Source organism: Chelonoidis abingdonii, chromosome 3 (assembly GCF_003597395.2).
Source record: "Chelonoidis abingdonii isolate Lonesome George chromosome 3, CheloAbing_2.0, whole genome shotgun sequence".
NCBI classification, from domain to species: Eukaryota; Metazoa; Chordata; order Testudines; family Testudinidae; genus Chelonoidis; species Chelonoidis abingdonii.
In genome coordinates, this window is record NC_133771.1 from 211555806 (window position 1) to 211578051 (window position 22246).

At 44.4% G+C, this 22246-nt stretch overlaps 1 protein-coding gene across 3 annotated transcripts in view; it reads right to left on the reverse strand.

The window, feature by feature from the left end:
- Positions 1 to 22194, reverse strand: part of SNX5 (sorting nexin 5) — a 35225-nt gene extending 13031 nt beyond the window's left edge. Inside the window, exons 1-4 of one of the 3 annotated variants that reach the window (XM_032795873.2) lie at positions 22119 to 22194; positions 3597 to 3701; positions 892 to 1002; positions 134 to 255 (exon numbers count right to left, since the gene is read on the reverse strand). In XM_032795873.2, coding sequence (XP_032651764.1) covers positions 134 to 255; positions 892 to 1002; positions 3597 to 3701; positions 22119 to 22136 — 356 coding nt within the window. In that variant the 5' untranslated portion in view covers positions 22137 to 22194. Of the gene's footprint in view, positions 1 to 133; positions 256 to 891; positions 1003 to 3596; positions 3702 to 10331; positions 10407 to 21888; positions 22037 to 22118 lie in introns of those variants that run through there. The other 2 variants (XM_032795872.2, XM_032795871.2) reach the window with 2 other exon arrangements.
- Between the last annotated feature and the right edge of the window lie 52 nt (positions 22195 to 22246).

Genomic DNA, 22246 nt, shown 5'->3' on the forward strand with positions numbered 1-22246 from the left:
GGTTAAAAGTGTTATGGTGAAGTTACACCTCAAGCCACAGCCTTATTTTAAACAGGGTTGATGCTACCATGCAAGTAGATCCTCAATCAAGATGCAGACTGACTTTAGTGTCTACACACAGCTACATACTTACGCTTCTAGTTCTTGCTTCATTTTTGCAAATTCCTCTTTTGTCATAGAGACTTCTCCTTCCCCAAGTTTCTGCATCTTCTCTCTGGGACCATCAAAGTCAGGCTTTGAAGGCGCTGGAGGTATCTAGTCAATATAAAATTGATTGTATTAGTTGCAAGTACCTATCACTCTGTAGTGAAAGTACCTGGAATTTCCATAGCTACCTTGTAAACTAGTGTACTGCTGCTCTTTTTAGCCAGGTTTTGTGCAGTGCAGTTTGTGGATGCAATAGGGCTCATCCAGAGTGCCCACAAATTCTGTGTCACGTGATGTGGAGACATGGGCCTGTTTATCCTGTGATCAGCATTGGCTCCTAGAGAAGCCGTACTAATGGAGGCTCTCCACCAGCTGCTACCCCTGGACTCAAACACTGAAGTGTCAAGTTCTCAAAAGTCCTGGCAGCAAGGTAATCAATGGCGCTCTCTCCATAAGGGCTTCTATGGGGTCAGGAATGATACCAACATGGGGGCAAATCCACTCTGCAGTACCTGCAGGATTCCAATACCGTGAGCTTAAAAGAGTGGAGGGCAGGGTATGCAGACAGTTCAGGGAAGATAAAAGCAAAGCTATGTTACAACCACATTGAATCTGCATAGTCAAGATCCAAGACACAAAATACTAGCAGTATTTACTTTAGCAGGTTAGCATCCTTATCAACTTCCTCTTAGGTGCACCATTGTCCCATTATAAAATTCAATCCTAAGCAAAACAAACACTTACAATAAATCCTGCATACTCTTCAGTTTCAGTAAGCGTATCATGTAGCCACACAAAGTCTTCATGCTGCCTCGTAACTGAAAACTCTGGGCTTTGAAAAGTTGGCAGTGTAGTCTGGAAGAGAAGAAATTCAGAAGTCCTACTATTTTGTAAGCTAGTGCTTTTAGAAGCAGTTTTGTTCATTAGTTTCCATAGCAGGCCCCTTTGACTAGTAAAGGCGACACCTAATTGCCTTTTCTAGTGTTGGCTAGCCCTCATTTAAGGTGAGCCTTCTTTGCATAGCTCCCTTAGCAGTGGAAGGATAATTCTGTAGGAATAAGTGTGCTATACCACTTTAGCTGACCAGAATTAATGATACCTACACCTCTTATCTAATTCTTTCAGCAGCAGACTGCAAAAACTTTAGAAAAAATGAGGCAGGTATTATCCCCATTTTACAGATGAAGAAACAGAGGCATGGGGAGGTTAATTTCAATCCACCACTGCTTAGCAAAGCTAAGAGTGGCAGTACTGATCTGTCTGGAAACTCAAGACAACAACCCTGCATCAGTTACTTGGGTTCCATTTGGACAGTTTTCTTCCCCTTCCTAAGGTGTAAGAGTATAAATAGGCAGGACCCCAAAAAAGATGTACAAAATGTTTTGCTCATTTTTTAAGTGCATCAGAAGCAGGAAGCCTACCAAACAATCAGTGGTCCCACTGGACAATCGAGATGCTAAAGGAGCACTTAAGGAAAACATGGCCATTGTAGAGAAGTTAAGTGAATTCTTTGACTCACTTGTCTCTGCAGAGGATGTGAGGGGGATTCCCACACCTGAGCCATTCTTGTTGTGTGACAAAATGTGAGGAACCATCTAAGATGGAGGTGTCACTAGAGGTGGCTTTGGAACAGATTGATAAATTAAACAGTAATAAGTCACCAGGACCAGATGGGATTCACCCAACAGTTTTGAAGAAACTCAAATATGAAATTCTAGAACTAACATCCATGGTACATAACCTATTAAATAAGCTTCTGTACCAGATAATGGAGAATAGTGAACACCATTTAAAATAAAAAAAAGTTCTAAAGGCAATCCTGGCAGTTACATCCAGTAAGCCTAATTTCAGTACCAGGCAAATTAGCTGAAATTATAGTAAAGAACAGAATTATCAGACACAAGTGAACACAACTTGTTGAGAGAGTGTCAACATGGCTTTTGTAAAGGGAAATGCCCCACCAATCTACTAGAATTCCAGGGGGTGGGGGGAGAGGAGGAGAAAGTAACGAACATGTGGATAAGGGGGATCCAGTAGATACCATGTACTTGAGCTTTCAGAAAATTTTTGACAAGGTTCCAAACCAAAGGCTCTTAAGCAAAGTAAGCAGTTATGGGATAAAAGGAGAAGGTCCTCTCGTGGATCAGTAACAGGTTGAAAGACAGGAAACAGGTAGGAATAAATGGTCAGATTTCAGAACAGAGAGGGTTAAATAGCTGGCTCTTCAATGGATCTGTACTGGGACCTGTGCTGTTTAAAGTATTCATAAGTTATCTGGAAACAGTAGCAAACAATGGGATGGCAAAATCTGCATACAATACAACTACTTAAGATCGCAATCTGCTTTGGACTTGTCTAAGAGTTAAAGAAGTCTCAAACCTATAACCAGGCAATGAAATGGCAGATGACATTCAGTGTTGAGAAATGCAAAGTAATGCACATTGGAGAACATAATCCCAGCTATACATACACAATGATAGGGTCAAAATTAGCTGTTAGCACTAAAAAAAAAAAAAAAAAAAAAAAAAAAAAAAAAAAAAAACTACCTTGGAGTCTTTGTGGATAGTTCTCTGCAAACACCTGCTCAGCGTGCGGCAGCAGTCAAAAGAACTAACAGATGGATAGGAAAGATAGCTAATGATCAGAAAATATCATAATGCCACTATATAAATCCATGACATGCCCACACCTTGAATACTGTATGCCCTTCTGTTGCGTGATCTCAGAAGAGATGCATTAGAATTGGAAGAGGTACAGAGAAGGGCAGCAAAAGTGATTAAGGAGAGATTAATGAGACCAGGACTCTGCTTGGAAAAGAAAGAACTAAGAGGAGATATGATAAAGGTCTACAAAGTCATGACTGGTGTGGACACAGTAAATAGGGAAGCGTTATTTACCCCTTCACATAAGACCCACGGGTCACCTAATAAAATTAATAGGCAGCACATTTAAACAAACAAAAGGAAGTACTCCTTCACACAATGCACAGTCAACCTGTGGAACTCGAGGAGAATGTCCTTTTGGCCTTCACAACAACTGGGTTCAAAAAAAGAATTAGACAAGTTCAAGGAGGATAGGTCCATCAATGGCTATTAGCCAAGATGGTCACAGATACAGCTCTGGGCGTCCTTAAGTCTGACTGCCAGAAGCTGGGAGTTGATCCATGCCCTGTCATCCCTCAATTGCCTTGTTCTGTTAGTTTCCTCTGAAGCACCTGGCATTAGCTGCTCTTGGAAGACAGGATACTGGGCTGGATGGACCATTGTTCTGATCCAGGACAGCCTCATGTTTTAAGCCTGCCATTTTTTTTAAATGAAAGCCTAAAATCTAGGAGTTAGTGGTGTAGGTCCATTTGACAACAGGATAAGTTTCCTACTTCCCTCATTCAATTGGATTTTAAGCCTGCATGTGTGTATATTAACCATCTTCTCCTTTCACCATGAACTTACCTTAGTATGTACAGTGAACTTTACTTTGTCTTTTTCACTCAGGGCATCCGGGATGTCAATCTGGAGGGAAGGATCAATACTCAGATCCACAGACACAGCCCTCACCTGAAACACAAGTTAAAGTATTTAAGCCTAAAGTCAGAAGTCAAAAGTCTATCTTGACTTGCCAATAATCTAAAATTGATAAAAAGACAGTGCATTCTTAATACCTTGAAATTCTTAATACCTTGAAAAGATTCAAATCTTGAGACAGATGTGTCATGATCATACCTAACTGTACACATCAGCTGAAGGGATGCAAAAGAACAAGTCTTCCTCACACTCTAAACAACTCCAAGTTCAAAAGCTTCTTGCTAAGTTTAAACAGACAATCATTAGTCTTTCGAAGAGTCCTTAAAGATACCTGTAAAGGGTTTTCAGAAGCCTGGTTTGTGCCTTGTATATATAAAATAAAAAGCTCTGTTTTCAAGTTTTCCCTGCTTGTTTAACAGGAATAAAATTTGTTCTTCCCAAATTTTGTTGGAGGCCTTGGGGCAGGGACAGAAGCACACAGCAGCACCACAGATGTTTAAGTTGAAAGTGCAAGACCTTAAAGTCAGGGGTGTTGAAGCTTGGAGACTTTTTTTCAATAGTCAACCACTAGTAAGTTTTAAAGATGTATTTACAAAAAGAGCAAGTAATTAGAAGCACCTTCCACCACTGCTCGGTTTCCAGTCTTAGGATGTCAATTTACTAGTTTTCTGGTCACTGCAGAAACAAGACTTTAAAAAAAAAATCAAATCAAAACCAAGCTGAAGAAATGAACCCGAAGGGTCTTCGCAGGTTATTAGAGTGCAAATTAAGGCACAAACCCAGTTGTACTTTTGGAGCTCACTTTTTAAAATGGAACAGTTATTAAATTAGAAGACGGGCAGATCCAAAGTTAGGGTTCCATTTAAAAGGCAGATGTTTGGGGGTACAGAAGTCAAGTAACTAACTCTGCTCCATACTAACACTTCCCCACCTTGAGCCATTTTTCCAACCTGCAGTCCTTCTGGTCACAACTTTTCCTTAAAATTTCAGTTTACAGTCTTTAGCTCATTTGTGAGCATCCTGCGTTTGGATAAACACACTACCTGCACCATTTACTATAAGCTACAATAAGTATGGAGTACAGAAATCTGTTTCTTCTTCTTGCCACCTTTCTCATACCACAGAAGCGCCCCCTTCAGCTGCTCAACCTCACACTTTCCATTCACTACGCCATCCACCCTCCCGCTTACTCAAACAAGCCCTTCACCAACCCCAATTTTTTTTATTAAAAAAATCTTAAATTCTGGTAACTAACCTAATATGGGCTTCCCACTATTTTGCTTGTATCTTTTCACCTGCCCTTTCCAGAGTTTTTTTTGCCTTTCTGAGGTTATGTCTACACTGGCAATTGAACAACAAAACTTGTCTTTCAGAGGTGCCTCCCCCTTCCCCCGGAAAAGCAAAAGTTTTCCCGTGACAAGCACCAGTGTGAACAGTACCTTGTTGGCAGAAGCGGTCTCACTGGGGGTGGGGGGGAAGTTTTTTTGTCAGCAGGATAGCCAACAACAGCAGCTACACTGTACGACTTGTAGCAGCACAGCTGTCGCTAAAAGCTGTGTAGTGCAGACCTAGCCTAAGTTGTAAAGCAGGGATACACCGGCAGTGTGGTCACAGCATCTAGCATGCTGCCCATCCCACCACACTTTACTTTGCCACTGCAAAATATGGCTCCGGTCTGCACATGAAGAGTAGAATATGTAATTCTACAGCTACCACCTTTCAAATGGGAGGCAGTGCTCTGCTCTAGGATGAGACTGAAATTTATAGGCCAAGCTGTATAGAAATAGAGAGCCAATTATACAAGTCTTTCCAAGAAGACTGGCCCCCCTAGCTCAGATATCTGAGAAGTATGCCACGAATCTTACCATAAATATTGTACGAGGACTGGGATGTAATTCATTTCAGGTAGTTTTGTTTTGGCAACAACTTCCCAGAGTTCTGCAGAGATTAGGGTCACACCATGCAGATGGGAGTTTGAAGTCTTAACAAGAGTCATACACAAATTTAAAGATACAGCAGTTGATCATTAGGGCCAGGAACAAGGTCCACAGGTGGCCAGCCAAGAGATACAGGGAGTATAGCAGCATCTGAAAGCAAGCTTAAATTGAGAACACCCCGCACTGAGCTCTCAGAGGCAGCTAGTTCCATCAGGTTTTAGATCGCAGGCCGAGGAAAGGCGCTTTGGGTGCTACAGGTAACTGAGAGGAAGAGGCTGTTTGGGCCCCCTCTTCATAACTTAGGAAAACCTTCCACACCTTCATTAATTACCCTCTCCTCTGTTATAAATTCAGACCTTGTTGTCTACCCTGGAAGCCCATTGCTAACTGGAGGTCTGGCAGGTTTCTATCACCACAAATACCATCAGGAGCTGAAGCAAGGGGTGAGGATGTGATTTTAAAGTCCTAGATCTATTTAACTGGCCATTTGGAGGAATGATCTATTAAAGGATTTGGGGGTGGTTGAACCTAAGGGCTAAGAGTGCTCCAAGACTATTTTGAGTCAGGACATCAACAGGAGAGGGCAGACTACACCTTCCAGATGTTTTACAATTTGTGGGGTTTTTGCAGTTGAGTCAAGTCTCAGGCCTGTACCATACACCCTACAGCAGCAAAGGGAACAAAGCTAGTTTCTCCTCCTCCTCCTTTCTAGGACACTTTCATTTCCATGTAACATTTTAGCACCAGGCACCATTTTAGTTGTAGTATGTGCCAATTTGCTAAGCAGCAGAATAGCCAACTCAGCTGGTAGAGCAGTGGGCTGTGCATGCTAGATTCCTAAGGTCATAAGCTCAGACATTCTTTGAAAAGACAAAGCCCAAGCTTGCCCCACTCAAAAACAGATTAAACTTCAGAACTTCTCCCTACACTGCACACCAAGAAGCGACAAAAAGAGGCCAGATTAGTGTGCAGGGACTGTACAAATTCAGTGTACCCTCCCTTCCATTGGGCCCCTGCCTGCACGACACACACTTAAAAGCTTCCCCAGGCAGGAGGGGCATGTTGCTCTCTCATTTTAAAGAGACACATACAAAAGCAAATTTCCTGCTGCCTAGCCTAGTTTTTTTGGTCAATTTAGGCTCAGCTAGCAGACCATGGGAGTACCCTCTATGCCAGGACAAACAGGAATGGCACATTACCGCAGTAGCTTTTTGCTGGGTTTACAGGTTACAGATGCCTGCACATTGTGAGGTGAAAGCTCCTGCAGGCAAGTCAGACAAATATTAGCCAGCTGTAGTCATCACTTGTAGTTGAGTAACATCTCAAGGCCTCAGCCTAATCGAATTTGGGCCCCAGCTGCTGTACAGACTACCACGGAGAGTCCCTGGCCTCAGAGTTTACAATCTAATTAGATGTTAGTACAGAAATATTCCCCCTTTTAAACTGTGACTGAGAGGTTAAGTGACTTCCTGTGGTGTGACCTTGGGAAAGTTTGTGGCAGAGGGAGCTGGTAATTTACCCCAGCTACTTAGCCACAAGGCTATACTTCTTTAAAAAAAAAAATGGGATTCTGAACATTTCATCCCAAGGAAAGAAAACAACACTCCAATACTGTAGCAGATGCTCTTCCAGGTGTTCTTGACTTTTACCTACAATGCACTGAGAGTGTCAAAAAGGGGACCTGACAGTGTCCTGTCAGATCTACTGACCGAACACCCAAAATCCAGATGCTGTGAGCAGAGGAGACATGGGTCATCACCTGCTCCAGCCCCTACTCAGCCAGGGCTGCCTCCTACCTTTGTCCAGCAGCTGCAGCTCCCAGCCCTGTCTCAGCAAGCAAGTCCCTCCTGACCTGGACAGCAGCAAATGATGGTGGGGAGTGGGTAAGGAGTGGATAGGGGTGGGGCCTCAGAGAGAGAAGCAGGGCAGGGGAGGTTCCAGCACTCCTGCTGGAATGTCTGGTTTTTAATTACCACCAACCTGGCAATCCTAGTGCTTCCCCTGCCTTTCATTTTGTAGAATACAAGGAAGGGGAATTAAAGTTAAAGTCACCTTGCCCTACCATGCCCTTTTAGGAATGGAAGGATGAAAAGGGCAGAGAAAGCTTGTATGATCAGCCATTATGCAGCAAAACACCCAAGGGCTCACTGTACCATAAAGCCAACCTATATGGAAGTCTGACCATTTCACATCTTTAATAGTCACAAGACAGTTTATTTTAAAGCCAGACATGAATTTGTTTGTTACTGAACACATTTGCTGCCTGCAGTACATGGATGAGTTGTAGGGTGTGTGTTTTAAGGTCCCCATTCTTATTTTTTCAGGCTAATTTGTTAGAAGGCCTGGCTCCAAGCCACCTATAGGCACTGTCTACAAATGTACTACTGTAAGAACGGTTTGGTGCACGCTGCTACTGCCAAGTGCTCCAACACACCATCTCGATATTGTTTGGCTTAAATTTGCCTTCAACAACTGAGTACCAGGAGTTTGAATTGTTGTATGGTTAATATAGGGCAAGTAGTCCTCCTACTCTCCCAGAGTGCACCAGAGGTCTTTTCAAATCTTCCAAAATTGACGGTTTCTAAGAGCTGCTTTGAACCAGAGGCAACTGCAACTGAAATAGTTTGAGAGCACCACTGTTGACAGGGAGAAGTTGATGGTTCAGGACACAAGCCTGCATAGCAAGTGTGGACACAAAAAAAAAAGAAAAGAAAATTGTTCATGCTTAATCTGGTTCAAGCAGGAGCCGCTGAAGCCTTTAACAATGACAAACTTTTTGATCAGTATCTGCCTTAGTTCCTGTCAGGTGTGGTCAGTTTAACTAGATCTGATCACAGCACAGCCATCAATCTTGTTAACTGAACCAGTACTCAGATTTGAGGAGCACAAGCTGTTCAGCATTAGCTAACAATGAGAGTAAAACAGGATTTAAAGCTTTGTTTCAGTTACTGGCAGGGCATTATAGGAGTGTACAGCAATTTTTAAAAGCCTACTCTTTTTGATGTAACTTGCTTCGCTATCCAAACAGGATTGACAGGACAAACAATACAAACTGCTGAGTCTGAAGAGTGTGATAAGCCAGAGGAAGCAACTTCCTTTCAGCTCGTTTTCAAGGAAAACGTTGCACAACCCACCCAGTCCTACAGTTGCGAGTTGTCATTTGAGATTTTGTAGGGGAAAAGTTGCAGTGAAAGGGGAGGAGGACACAGAGCCTTAGCATTAGTTGGTGACTAGAGAACATTTGCAACACATGACTCACTGTTTCACTACAGTAACCAAGAAGAGAAGCACAGAGGTCCAAACGAGGCTGGGGAAGAAGGGTAATGAATTCAAGTGACCTGTCACTGTAGGATCTTGACTAAAGCCTACGGTTCAAACTTTTGTGGATAGTTCATTCTAAAGAAAAAAAGCTAGTTAAGCTAGTTTAACTTAAGTAACAAGTTTCTCTATAGCATTTAGACTGTGAAGAAAGCTTTACAGAAAAAAAAAGTCTAATAGAGGTTATCTACAGCTGCTCATTCCACTAGGCAGGGACACATTCCAGGTGCATGCAATCCCATACTAACGACCCACATGCCTTGATCTCTGAACCAGACATGCTAGCAGTGCTACTGGCAACTTAAAGATACGTCCCCACTGGACTTTTGTAGGTTCTCCTCTCCCTCCCAAGCTGGCACAGTCAGCTGCAGAAGTACTAATGTCTACTCTACAGTTTCTACTGCTGGTCATACCATTGTAGCTGAATGGGCACTGAAAGGCTTACATGCCTTTTCCTAATACAGACAAGGCTATTGAGGGGAAATGGCTGGCCAAAGATCTGCATGTGAAAACATTTGCAGACCTACCTTGTTCAGTACCCAAACTCAATTTCAGCTAGCAACAGGAGACTGATTCAGCCGGGGGGGAGGGGAAGGGGGATTAGTATGAAGGTTGTTTTACTCTTGGGTTCTAGATACAACTAGTTATTTTCTCCTTCAAAAGAAGAAAAAAAAAAGGGGATGTGAAGACACCCAGGGACTTTTTAAATCAGCATGGGGTTGCATGCTCAATCTCCGTACCACAATCAAATCCTGTGGAGTTCCTTCCTGTAGAAGCAACCCATTGCATAACTAGCATGTCATATCCCTTTTGTGCAGCTTATGCTCCGTGGGGTGGTAGCTTTTCAGTCTTGGTAGAACAGATTTTTCCCTCCAAAGTAAAAGAATTCACACATGTGATTTGAGCTGCAGCCTAATTAAGATGGCCCTCTTCGCCCTTAAAGCCCCAGCTAACAATGCAGAATGGGGAACCTTTAACTTTATATTAGTCTTAACCAAGGAGTCAGTTGCTATGCAACTGCTGAGACCAAGTCTGAACTTCCATTCAAAGCCGCCTTCTCTTCCTTCCTGCCCCAACTTGTGATTGGAGTAATCAGTGTATTTGTAAAAATGGGTTCACAAAAGCCAGCCTGCTAGGTGACTTGCTGTCTCAACTAGCCAATAGGACTCACCCTTTTCCCTGGGATATCCCAAGCCCCGCCCCCAGCCAGTCTCCCCTCTCAGGGTCCAGCACCTAAATCGAGGCTGCAAAGAGACCCCTCCTGCTGCTTGGACTTCTCAGCTGCCAGTCCCTGAGCTGTACGATTTTTGCAAGAAGTTTAGTGGGAGGAGAAAGTTTAGTGGGAGGAGAAAGAAGAGCAGGGAAGACCTCCCTCATCAACCTCTAGCCCAGTGAGTGGGGTACTCACCTGGAGCAGACACCCCACCAGTTCAAGTCTCCCCCCAGAGGCAGCTCCAGGCATCAGCATGTGCCTGAGGCAGCAAGTCATGGGGGTGGCCTGCTGGTTGCAGTGAGGGTGGCAATCAGGCTGCCTTCGGCAGCATTTCTGCGTGAGGTTCGCCGGTCCCGCAATAATTCGGCAGCAGGTACTCTGAACACATGGGACTGGTGGAGTTTCTGCGGGAGGTCTGCCGAAGGCTGCCTGCTGTGCTTGGGGCAGCAAAACAAACAAAACAAAAAAACAAAAAACCACAAGACACAGATCCACCCCTGTCTTCCCCCTCTCATGGGAGGAAGGGATTTGCCACCTCTCAGATGAATGCTCCAAGCAGTAGGCTAGGAGATGGTCTGATGTGGGGATCCCTCAGTGTCTCCTGTTGAAGCTATTTTTGTGGCTAGATAAGGAAACAATCATTGGGCCAGAGAGACAGACACCCAAGCATGAGAATAACTCTGTACCCAGTGGTTAGAGACCATTCCTGGGAGGTGGGAGCCCCAGGATCCAGTCCCTCTGTTCCAATTGCTGCTTTTAATCACTTTCTCCCCTTGAAGTGGTTTCACCATGGATGACTCAGGAAGCTCCACACTAGAACATACCAAAACAAGTGACTCAGGGGTCTCATCTGAGTGGTGGCAGATCCCTGTTCAAATTTCTCCTCTCTCTCAGGCAGAAGGGCGACTTGAATCAGTGATCTCCACACACCAGGTGAAGACCCTGACCACTGGGCTAAAAGTTATCAGGCACTAATCCTCCTCCTCCCTCACCCATTGTGTAAACTCACATACAGAGACCCAATTCAGTAAGCCACCTCTGAGCCCATGGACCAGATCAGGCCTTGCAGGCAAGTTAGGCAGAGAACAGCCATCTTTCCCTGATTCGTGCCTCACTGTGGGGCTTAGGTGTCCAGATGCCTGGTGCGAGGCTGCAGCGTGCAGGCACAGAGGCAGAAACAGGCAAACTGGGAACTTTTACTGTAAACATTTAAGTACAGAGGAAGTTCAGGCACCTTCTTGGCTCAGTGAGAGTTTTGTGAATCCCAGTGGGGCTGGATTCTAGGATTTAGATGCCTGAATTGGCAGTTTGGTGCACAAGTCCTTTTGTGAATCTAGCCCTAAGTGACTTGCTTTGCCACAGACTTTGACTATCAACAAGAAATGAACCCAGGTCTCCTGTGTCACAGACAAGCATCCTGACCACTGGACTGTGCTCTCTTAGATGAGAGGCATTCAAAGGGGACAGTCTCTCTCACCTTCCTAAAGCGCCTAGACCCCCGGGGTTAGTGAATCTGTTTGGGGCTGTTCCACAAGGGGGCTCTCCCAGACAGGACCTCATCGTTTCTGCCCTCCAGCAATGAACTATGGGAGCAGGTGTGGAGAAGAGAAAGGAACCTCTCCTGCGCTCACTAGCCAGAAACAGATGGTGAGAGGGCCTCCTCCATCCAGTGAGGCTCTCTAGGGAAGGTGGGAGAGACAGCTGGAAGATATTACTTCTTCACTCATGCAGTGGCACTTTTGGCAGCTGAGTGGGTGGTGAAAGGTGCTAATGGAAAAGTTCCATCAGCTCGGCAGGAAAAGTTGCCTGAGGTGGCTGACTAGTTGCAGGGGAAGCATCTTTGCATGGTCCTGCATGGGAAATGCCAAAGGCAGCAGGCTGGGAGGATGAAAGTGATTAGTGCTAGTGGGGGCCCATGCTCACCTCCCCTTGCTACTGGTGCTCGTGTTTCCTCAGATCCAGCATGCTGCAATCCAGTAGAGGGAATGGCAGGTGGAGAGGCAGACGCCACCTGTCACCCTGCAGAGTGCACTCTAGCAAGAGGGGCAGAGTTAAGGTTGCTTAGATGCCTTGACTATGTATTTCTAAGCTTTCAAGTGTCTGGGTATTTTGAATAACTGAATTTCCTGGATTTAGTGGATTGTTTCAATACACAGAGTGTTCATAAGTTTACCCAGAAGTAGCAATAAGTTCCCTCAACTCTGACTCCAGCTTACTCTTTTTTTAACTTGGTTTCCAGACAAAAAAGTCAACTGGTACCATCAAGGGCAAGTGGGGCTCCCAAAGTCAAATGCATTTGCCTACCATAGCTGCAAATTCTGTCTTTAAGCACCACATGACAAAGTAAAGTGCTTTCAGCAACCCACAAAGTATAGCTATTGTGCAAGTCCCTGAATTCTGTTATTGATTTTATATAGTACTACATATCTGTAACACTATATATTTTCGTAATATTATTAAGGATGCCAAACAATTAGATGTTACAGTTTAAGTTACTACAATAATAAATGATCCCATTGTTTAAATAATGGCTTGGAACTCTAAAGTTTCAAATAATCACATCAGTAAACTTGCTTTGCAGAACTCAGATACAGCATGTGGACACTAGCAGTAAGACTATACTGCACATACATCTCTCACCAATTTTAAGCATGTGCAAGAGCTCCTGATTAGGAAATTTAGTTATTAGCTAGGACATTGGAACAAGAGCCAATTGCTACTAAAAGCGTAAACAGGATGCGTCTCATTTTATGAAGTGTCTTTGCTTTTAACCAGTTATCTTTAAAGCCACCCCTTTTTTCATGCAAAGCAAGATCGGTGAATGTATGCCAGCTGCTAGATCTTAGAGATTGTAGCCAAGAAACGAATATGGAATAAACGTTACGAGCAAGCTTTCACAGTTGGTTGTATTTCTATTGGATACACTATAGCACTATGTTCTAGAGTTCTTAGAGAGGGAAAAAAAATCTCAGTTCCATTTAATTTCTGATCCCCGTGTTCTTTAGATGAGGTTTTCCTGCATCTAGTCAGGAAAACATACTTGGAAATATTCTAGAAGGACATCACTAGCAGTAATCTTAAACATTAAGTGACCTGCAGATACTAATATAAATAATTCAGAAGTAAAGCTGTGCTGCATGCTTCAAACACTATGCATCCAGTTCCCGATTTCTTTTTAGTTTTACTAGAAAAACATGTACTCAAACCTTCTTTTACTAGTACAGGGGTAGGCAACCTATGGCACGTGTGCTGAAGGCGGCATGCAAGCTGATTTCACTGGCACTCACACTGCCTGGGTCCTGGCCACCAGTATGGGGGGCTCTGCATTTTAATTTAATTTTAAATGAAGCTTCTTAAAAACATTTTTAAAACCTTATTTACTTTACATACAATAGTTTAGTTATTATAGACTTATAGAATGAGACCGTTTAAAAACGTTAATATGTATTACTGGCACGCGAAACCTTAAATTAGAGTGAATAAATTGATGAAGACTCAGCACATCACTTCTGAAAGGTTGTCGACCCCTGGACTAGAAGCTATACAGTCCAAAGAAACAGAAGGTTATGTAATATTGTAAATAGTTGTGCAATTGGAATCATGTCAGGACACGCAAAAGTTAGTTCCAAAAGCAACAGTAGCTTTGCCACATCAGTCCTGAAATTTTAATATGTTTTATAAGCAGTGAGGCATATTAAGTGAGACATTTAACCAGAAAAACAGGACCATGCACTACATATGTGCAATGCCCATTAGTGTTGCTATTAATACCTTAGCTGCATTTCCCATTACAGATTTTAATCTGTGGAAGCTTAGAGTTGCAATTACATGAATCTGTACTTTAAGCAAAGAAACTGAGGGTATGTCGACACCAGGGGTTCTCAACCTGGGGGTCGGCACCCCTCGGGGGGGTTGCAAGGAGTCAGCCTCCCCCCCAACCCTGCTTTGCCTCCAGCATTTATAATGGTGTTAAATATATATATTAAAAAAAGTGTTTCTAGTTGATAAGGGAGGAGGTCACGCTCAGAGGCTTGCTATGTGAAAGGGGTCACCAGCACAAACGTTTGAGAACCACTGGTCTACACAGAGATAAAAGACTCACAGCACAGCCATGACTGGCCCACATCAGCTGACTCTGGCTCATGAGGCTGAAAATTGCTGTGTAGACAGTTGGGCTTGGTCTGGGGCTCAAAAGCTCTTAGCCTTATCTGTAAAGCACCTGAGTGAGGTGACTGGACTGAAGGGCAAACCCTCACCAGTGTTACTACAGATCCAGATTGTTCTCCAAGAGAAGTCAGAAGGGCTGTGCCCACGTCGTTCTGACGATATCCCACTATTGTAATTCCACTGATGCTAGCACTAGAGGAGGTAGGGTTAGTGATGGGCTACCGGTGGTTCAGGTTGAACGACATGGCAGAATGATGGCAGCCAGCCTATACTAATGCTCCCAGCCAGTGAGGTTAAGCAGAGTGAAGAAAAAAAATTTTTTAAAAAGGGAATTTATTTAAATTTGATTTTTTGATAAAAACCTTTCTAAAGATAATGTATCTTAATTAAAACTACCGCTCAAAGATATTATATATACATAAAAAAAATCCATGATATATCTTTGATTATATATATTATAAATTCTATAGTTTGAGACAATATATTCATGTAATGTTTAAGAAAAGTTTTGTAAATGAGTTCCAATAGTTCATGGATTAGGGACCCCAATTTTATGGGGTTCCAGGGGCTTCTGTATAGATTATTTAGGTTAATCTTTCTATCTACCCACTGAGACTCTGTGCTCAGTCTGAAAGATATCAGAGATGCTTAGTTTTGCAGTTCTCAGACTGCGTATGTGTGTCTCCAGAGGTAACATGCTTGTTAACAGCAAAAATGTTTTAAAATTAATATGTAGGTGAGAAACAGATCTCAACCCTATTGTCCCTCTGCAAATTTGTGCACACAAAGAGTCAATCCCTCACCTCTCTCTAAAAGTGTAGAGTTTCAAAAAGTTCAATGAATAGAAGATTGTTGGGGCGGAATAGATCTGGACAAGGAGAAGAAGTCTGGAGATAAGTGTGAGAAGCAAGGGATAGATGCTTGTTTTTTAACATATGTTTGCTGTTGAATATACAACGTTGTTGTTTTACTTAATTAAAACAATTTAAATGTCTGGTGATGTTTGCCTCCTAATACAGCATGGCAAGAAAATCATCCAAATATTAGCCTGTTGAATTAGAGATATTTATGAAGTCACTGAGAGGTGAACTATCTGCTTCAATTACCTTTGGTAACTGAAATAACCAAACAATTCATTTTTCTGATATAGATGTAAAAACTAATCTGAAGAGTTCTCAGAATCACTGTTTACAAATGCATAGTGTGCACCTTCTAAAAATGAAACCTACATCTATCTCTGAGTTGTGAAGATGCATTAAGGTTATAACACCAACAGAATGCACTTTTATGTAGAAAACGATTAAATTGAGTTTCTGACTAGTGATTTAAATCAAACTGAGTTAAATTGAATCCACCCTGAGATTAAGTAAAACTCACAGCCCTCCAACGTATAGAACTGATTTAACAGCAACAGAACAGGCCCCAGTCTCATTTCACAGCAGTTCAGGTGGAGGTTTGAGACTCTCCATCCTGTTGTCGGCACTGATGGTTGAGGGTATAGCATCGTGTAACCTCGGCTTACAATGCATGGGCAAATCTGCATGCAGGACAGAACCACTAAGCAATAAGAGTCTTGACTACCGTAAGTGTCCAACCAGACATACCATAGAGGTTATGGATCTGCTCCAGCTATGCTAGGAGTTGTCCAATAGTGCAACAATCCCTAAACCCTGCAGATTTTTGCAGAGATGCTGCGCATGGATGATGAACTGGTACAAATGATGTACGTGTGTTTCAGTGGTGCAGTTCTCCAACTCAGAGACTGTGTCAGGAACTGCCCAATCAGCTATGACAGCCAGACTTCAGGTAGAGCCCAACTCAAGCATTACTACAGTCAGTCAAACTCAGGTCCTAGGGTTTGGGCCTTATAACAACTGGTCCATACTACGAAGCTCCCTTCCATTGCACATGAAAATGTGATGCAGCCAACACCAAGCAGGGAGAAAGCTGTTGAGTAGGGCTTACCTGCCCACCCTTCCTCTCAGCAACAGGTCCCAGTAGCCTCATCTACCAGCACTGCTCTCTACAGGTGGAGCAGAATTTAAGAAAACTCATTTCCCCCAGAAAAGTCCTAGCAGCAGCACCCGCCACCATGAGAAGGAAGCAACTCTTCAGTCTCCAGGAGCAGCACTACTCTTGGACTGTTAGTACAGTGATGGCTCCTGCTAGAACTATCTGAGCACCCAGTCACTTTCCTTCTGACACTTGCCACTCACCTCCTCCACTAGTATCAACCCAGGGCATCAGGGAACTGGAGTCAATCCACTTGTCCTCGAAAGGTTAACTTCTTCACCTAAGAGCAGCTAGGGCATTACAGCGTACCCAAAAAGCTACTTGCCCAAGGACTAAGCCTGCTAATACCTATGACTATCACACCTACACCACCACACTACTGCTCAAGTACTATCCCCTGTAATTTAGGCCAGCAGTTCTCAACAGGGGTCCGGGGACCCTGAGGGGATGCAAGCAGGTTTCAAGGGGCCTGCCAAGCAGGGCTGACAGACTCACTGGGGCCCATGGCAGAAAGCTGAAGCGACAAGCCCCAAACCGCACCAGATCTAACGGAAGCTAAAACCTAAGCAACTTAGCTTTGCTGAGCCACCTGTGGCATGGGGTCTCAGGCAATTGCTACCTTCCAATGCCAGCCCTGGCTTTTATATGCAGAAAAACAGTTGTGTCACAGGTAGTGCATGGAGTTTAATAGCGTGTTGGGGGGACCTCAGAAAGAAAGTGGCTGAGAACCCCTGATTTAAGCAATACAGTAACTGTCTGGTCATGTAGCATCCCTTGCCTTCTATTTAGGGCTTATTTAGAAATGCAACATACTATTAGGACTGATTCTATTCTGCTGGTCAATCAGTTTCACTGGTACTTGCTAAATATATTCCTGTTCTAACATCTGACCAGCTATAAGGCTGTTTGAGCATTATAGGACAGTATTCATCAGATAAGTCTGTAAGTGCTGGTGAAGTCTGTCAAGTAAGTGAGTTGACTGAATAGTTACTATTAAAGTACTGTATCTTTTCCTTCCTCTAATAGATCATGCTGTCCTTTGCATTCCATTTCCTGTTCTCTTTATTCTACTCCTTTCCCCCCACCCCCTGGCACACACCCCTCCTCCTTTCCATGTGTTTTCTACTTTTTCTGCTCCTTTCTTCTGCTTTGAAAAGTGTGCTGTGAGAGTGGGCAAATGTACGCCTATCCCAGAGATCCATCCTCACATGGGTCTTGGAAATTGTTAGCCACTTGATATCACAGATCCAATGTAAAGTTGGGTGGCAGCAGGCACTGTCTGGAAAAAGCCAACTTTCTCTCAGCTACTGGAAAAAGCTAGTAAGAATTCTTACCAGTTTGTTGCACCTGGACCTTGCCTGGGGATTGGTATATCAGCCTCTTGCCATCCCAACTCCTGGGGAAAGGAACACTTTTCTCCCGTTCCCCAATCTCCACCCTCTTCCAGATCTTCCTGACTGCTATGAAGGTTGGCAGTGCTGTCCACTACTCTACCACTCCCTCAGCTTTCTAGCTGTTGAGGGGAGTATCTGTTTTGGGATCTTCTTCCCCAGTAAATAACTCCACTACTTGTCTAGGCTGTTGCGCCAAGCTTTTTCAAGCAGCAGACCAACTGTCAGGTTTCACAGCTGGGTAGCAGCAATGACAAGACTGACCAGTTTACAGTCTGCAGCAGCTAACTGATAGATGCACAGCACCGGTTTATTTAGGACAGTCTTTTGCAACCGTAAGAGCTAAACTCTTAAAGAAAGCCGAGGTTCTGCAGAAGTTGATGGGAGGCTTCCCAGAAACCATGTCGTAAGCTAGATCTATACTTAAATCACTGCAGCTGTAATGCTTCAGCATGAACACTCACTACAGCAATGGATCTCCCATCGCTGTAGTTAATCCACCTCCTTGGGAACAGAGGTAGGCTGCTGGAAGAATTCTTCTGTCACCCAAATGACATCTATATACGGGTTTAGGTTAGCTTAACTATGTCACTCAGGTGTGGATTTTTCACATCCTTTAGCAACTGAACTGAGTCAATTTAATTTTTAGTGTAGCCCTGGCCTTAGTCACCCTGGGCAAATGATCACTTCATCCTCAGCCTCCTTGAAACCAGGAGTCTAAAGGAAGAGGCAGGTTTGATGTCTCTTCTGGATGACAGACTTCAGTTGCTGGAGAGGCCACTTACTCCAACTTTCGCCAACTCTAGACATCTTCTGGATTTTAATAACTTGAGTTTTTAAACCAGTTTACTTAACTCCTAATGGTCATCTCTATCCTTTCCCTTCGCTTTCCCCAAGTTAGACCAGCACACCACTCCTCCCAGTCCTTTCCCACCTCCAGCCTATCCTGCTCACACCCTCCATCCCCTTCCATCACAGGATAAACACAGTCTCAGTTCCCACCAAGAAGCTTAACTTATGAAACAGAGGTCAGACACCCATTAATATTTAGGGCCCAAAAACATTCAAGAACAAGCAGAATCTAAGCTTTTGTTTACAGTACTTACCTAATCCTTGAGTCACAACTGGAAGGTTACACAAGCATTATCAGCACAGTTGCCTCCCTGGCCCTGCCAACAGCTTGAAACAGTGGGAAGCAGCATTTCAGTCACTAAGTGCACTGGGATATTAATGCCACTTTAATGCCAGCATAACCATTTAATTACAGGTTTCAACAGATTGGGGGCAGAGACCAGAAGTGAAATCCACAAAGACAGAAACTGAGGGAAGACAGAGGGAGTAGGAACATCTGTGGTCCTAAAAGGGAGCCAGTTTTCTGACTACATGATGCTACTTCTAGATGAAATACTGAAGCAAGCAGCAGCGAAAGAAGTTTAGTTACTACAGTGAGACCATGTTCTGTTTGCCCTTGATCTTCATGCAAGTCTCTCAAAGACCCCAGGGGAAACTCCATCACAGACTGACAGCTGGGAGGTACTGTAATTTTAAGTTTATGGCCTGTGGGCCAGGAATAAGAACTCTGTCCTCCCCACAACACAGCTGAAAGGGGCCTTGTCAACACTGATGCAGAGAAGGCTTTCTAGTCGTTTTAAGACAAATCCATTGAGCTAATAGATGAAGAAAGCACCTTTTTTGTCCATGCTGATAATCTCAGTGTACTGAAAGAGCTTCTGAGAAGGTATTTAGCTTCTGCTTTCCTCTACATGTTCTAGACAGAATGTGGCATTTCAGAACCAAGTAACAAGGGAAGCCAAGTGAGATTTCATGGTTGCTTTGAAGTGTATTACAAAAATATGTGCAGGTTTAGTTTTCCTCATTTTGACTGGAGTATTTAAATGTAAGGTGCCCCTTAAAAGCCACTCTCTTCCAGAGGAAAATTTCTATGACTCCAACAGGAGACACTGCTTCAGACATTTAACTGTCCCCTCTCATCTCCCCCGCCCGCCAAACTAGTGATGGTGGTCTGATCTAAGGGCAAGACCGCTACATTGTCCAGTGTGCACTAGAAGTATAGCAAGCATGGCAATTTTCATAGGAAACACTCAGATTAAAAGCCACCACAAACACAAAAGTTTACATTTTGTACAGCCAGCCAAGGGGCTTGTTCAATGCTAGGGCAGTTTACTGCTATAAATGGACATTCATATGCCATTTTCCCCAAGGTATTAGACAAGCTAACACAAATTGGTGTTAGCTAAAGAAAGTGTAAAGTGGGCTCTGAGTCATGGTGGGGTGTGCCAGATAAGTATAACTCTATATGTTTCTGTTTTAAAGTTAATTTGAATTGTCACAACACTGTTAGAAGTCTGCCTGTCCCAGCAGATACCACACTAAGCTAATGCCAGTCATATCCAGGATGATGGTGAGCATCCTGTCCTCCCACAAGAGCTCTAACATAAGTCCCTTAGGGCTCACTGCTTCAGGGTATCAGGATACAACCATTAAAAGAAAACTATCAACATGGACTGTGATTAAGGACATACAGCCTGTGTTTCATCTAGAAATCATGGCTGCTTCACAAATAGCATGACTCTGGATCATGAAAGAAGATCAGCTGTCTGAAACTGACTCCAGAAGAGACTGAAGCAATCTTGTTTGAGCACCAGCAGTTTATATGCATTATCAGAATTTTCAGTTATTTGTTCAGTACTTCCATGAAACATTCAATATAGTTTATTATGACATTTTGCTCCCTTTTAAGACCACTGCTGTTTCTGCCCTGTGTTTCTCTTGCTTCCCCAGCCTCCTCTCTTTCTTTTCCCTAAGTTTGTGCATCACCTCCTTTCTCCCCTGCTGCAACTCACATTTTCCCCCAACCTCCTTGCAAGCTTCACTAACACCCTATCCCTCAATCAGTCTGTTAAAATGATCAGCAGTTAAACAGTGCTAACACAAACTCTTTGGGTTTGAACTCTGAAGCTTAATGGGGGCTGGTAGAAATTCACCCCTCTGCGTCATTACTTCAGCTGCCTGCAGACTTGGGAAGACCACAGAACATCAGTTACACTTTCCAAATGTGATCAAAGCTTTCTTTGCAACCATGAAGGCTAGATAGACCAAGTCAGCCACACACATAGACAGAGAGGCCAGAACCTGCCCACAGGTCAGATATTTGGCTTAAATCATATGCTGTTTTCATGCCCTTAAGCACTCCCTTAGTACTTCATTGGAGCTGTGGGTATTAAGCTGAAGTTGCCTGTTCCTCCCTACTGCATAAATACAAAATCCTAGAGTACAGGGAGCATTTGTTTAAGGCATTTTGGTTTTCAGCTTTCACAGAAACCAAAATAACTCAGCAGTTCCAGGACAGTTATTCTGTACAGGTCTGTCACACCTTACATGCATGGTTTCAGCTTTAAGCAGTCAGCAAAAACAACAAAAAAAGAGAGGAACACAACAATTTTAATACTGTACCTGTAGTGCAGGCAATTCCACCCACCAATAACTCAATGTAATTTTGACAATATGCGATTTTTGCTTTACACGCTGACTACAGAACATAAGCCCAGCGTAAGATGCAACAGACCTGTACTGCCTCCACAGGTCTCAAGTGCCTAGAGTCAGTCATTACTGTGCCCTAGGGAGGGGCCACGGTGTGTTAGTTACAGCACCAGTAGAGCCAAGACACACACTCCAGGGGAATTTAAAGCAGGGCCAGTCAGCAGCACAGCAGGGAGTGAAGACATGGACAGGGCAAAGGGCACAACACAAGGAGGAGGCAAACAACAGATCTACCCCTAGGCAGAGCCCAGCCAAGGGGAAGGGGCTCCAGGACAGGCAGGGAGCCAGCCCCACCAGTGGAGGGGAATCACCCCCCAGCAGGGGTGGCTCAGCCAACTGCTCCTTGGCAAGGAAGGCAGATGTTGGGGGTCACAGCCCCACTGGGAAGAGTAACCAACCCCCCAGTATGAGGCTCTGCCATCCAGCCCAAGGGGGGAAGCGGCCCCAAGGGAGAGGGAGTCGGGGGGGGGGGTCACAACCCCTCCAGGAAGGGGGAAGCAGCCCGAAGGGAGAGGGAGCCTGGACCCGCCCCCCCAGGAAGGGGGAAGCAGCCTGAAGCGGGGGCGTGGGGGGTCTCAGCCCCCAGGGCGCCCTACAGCAACACGAGGCCCCCCTCGTACCTGCCTCTTCTCCTCTACCTCCTCGGGCAGCGCAGCCATAACGCCCGCCGCTCCTTGCCCACAGCCACCCCTTCCCTCAGCGCCCGCGGCGGCTCATATAGGCTCAGGCCACCTGACCCACGCGAGCGGGGCCGGGCACCGCCTCCTCAGCGCCTCCCCCACCTTCCCGGCAGCACGCGGGCGGCCACCATAGAGATCCAAAAGCCTTTCCCAGAAGGGGGAGCACTCGCCTGGCTTTGGGAGGCCATTTTGGATCCGGGCGGGAAAGCATGGCTGGGCACGTACGCTTGGGGACCCTGCCCTCAGGTCAGAGGGCAGCGGAGAAACCCGTCTCCGTCACGTGTTCACACTGCCCCTC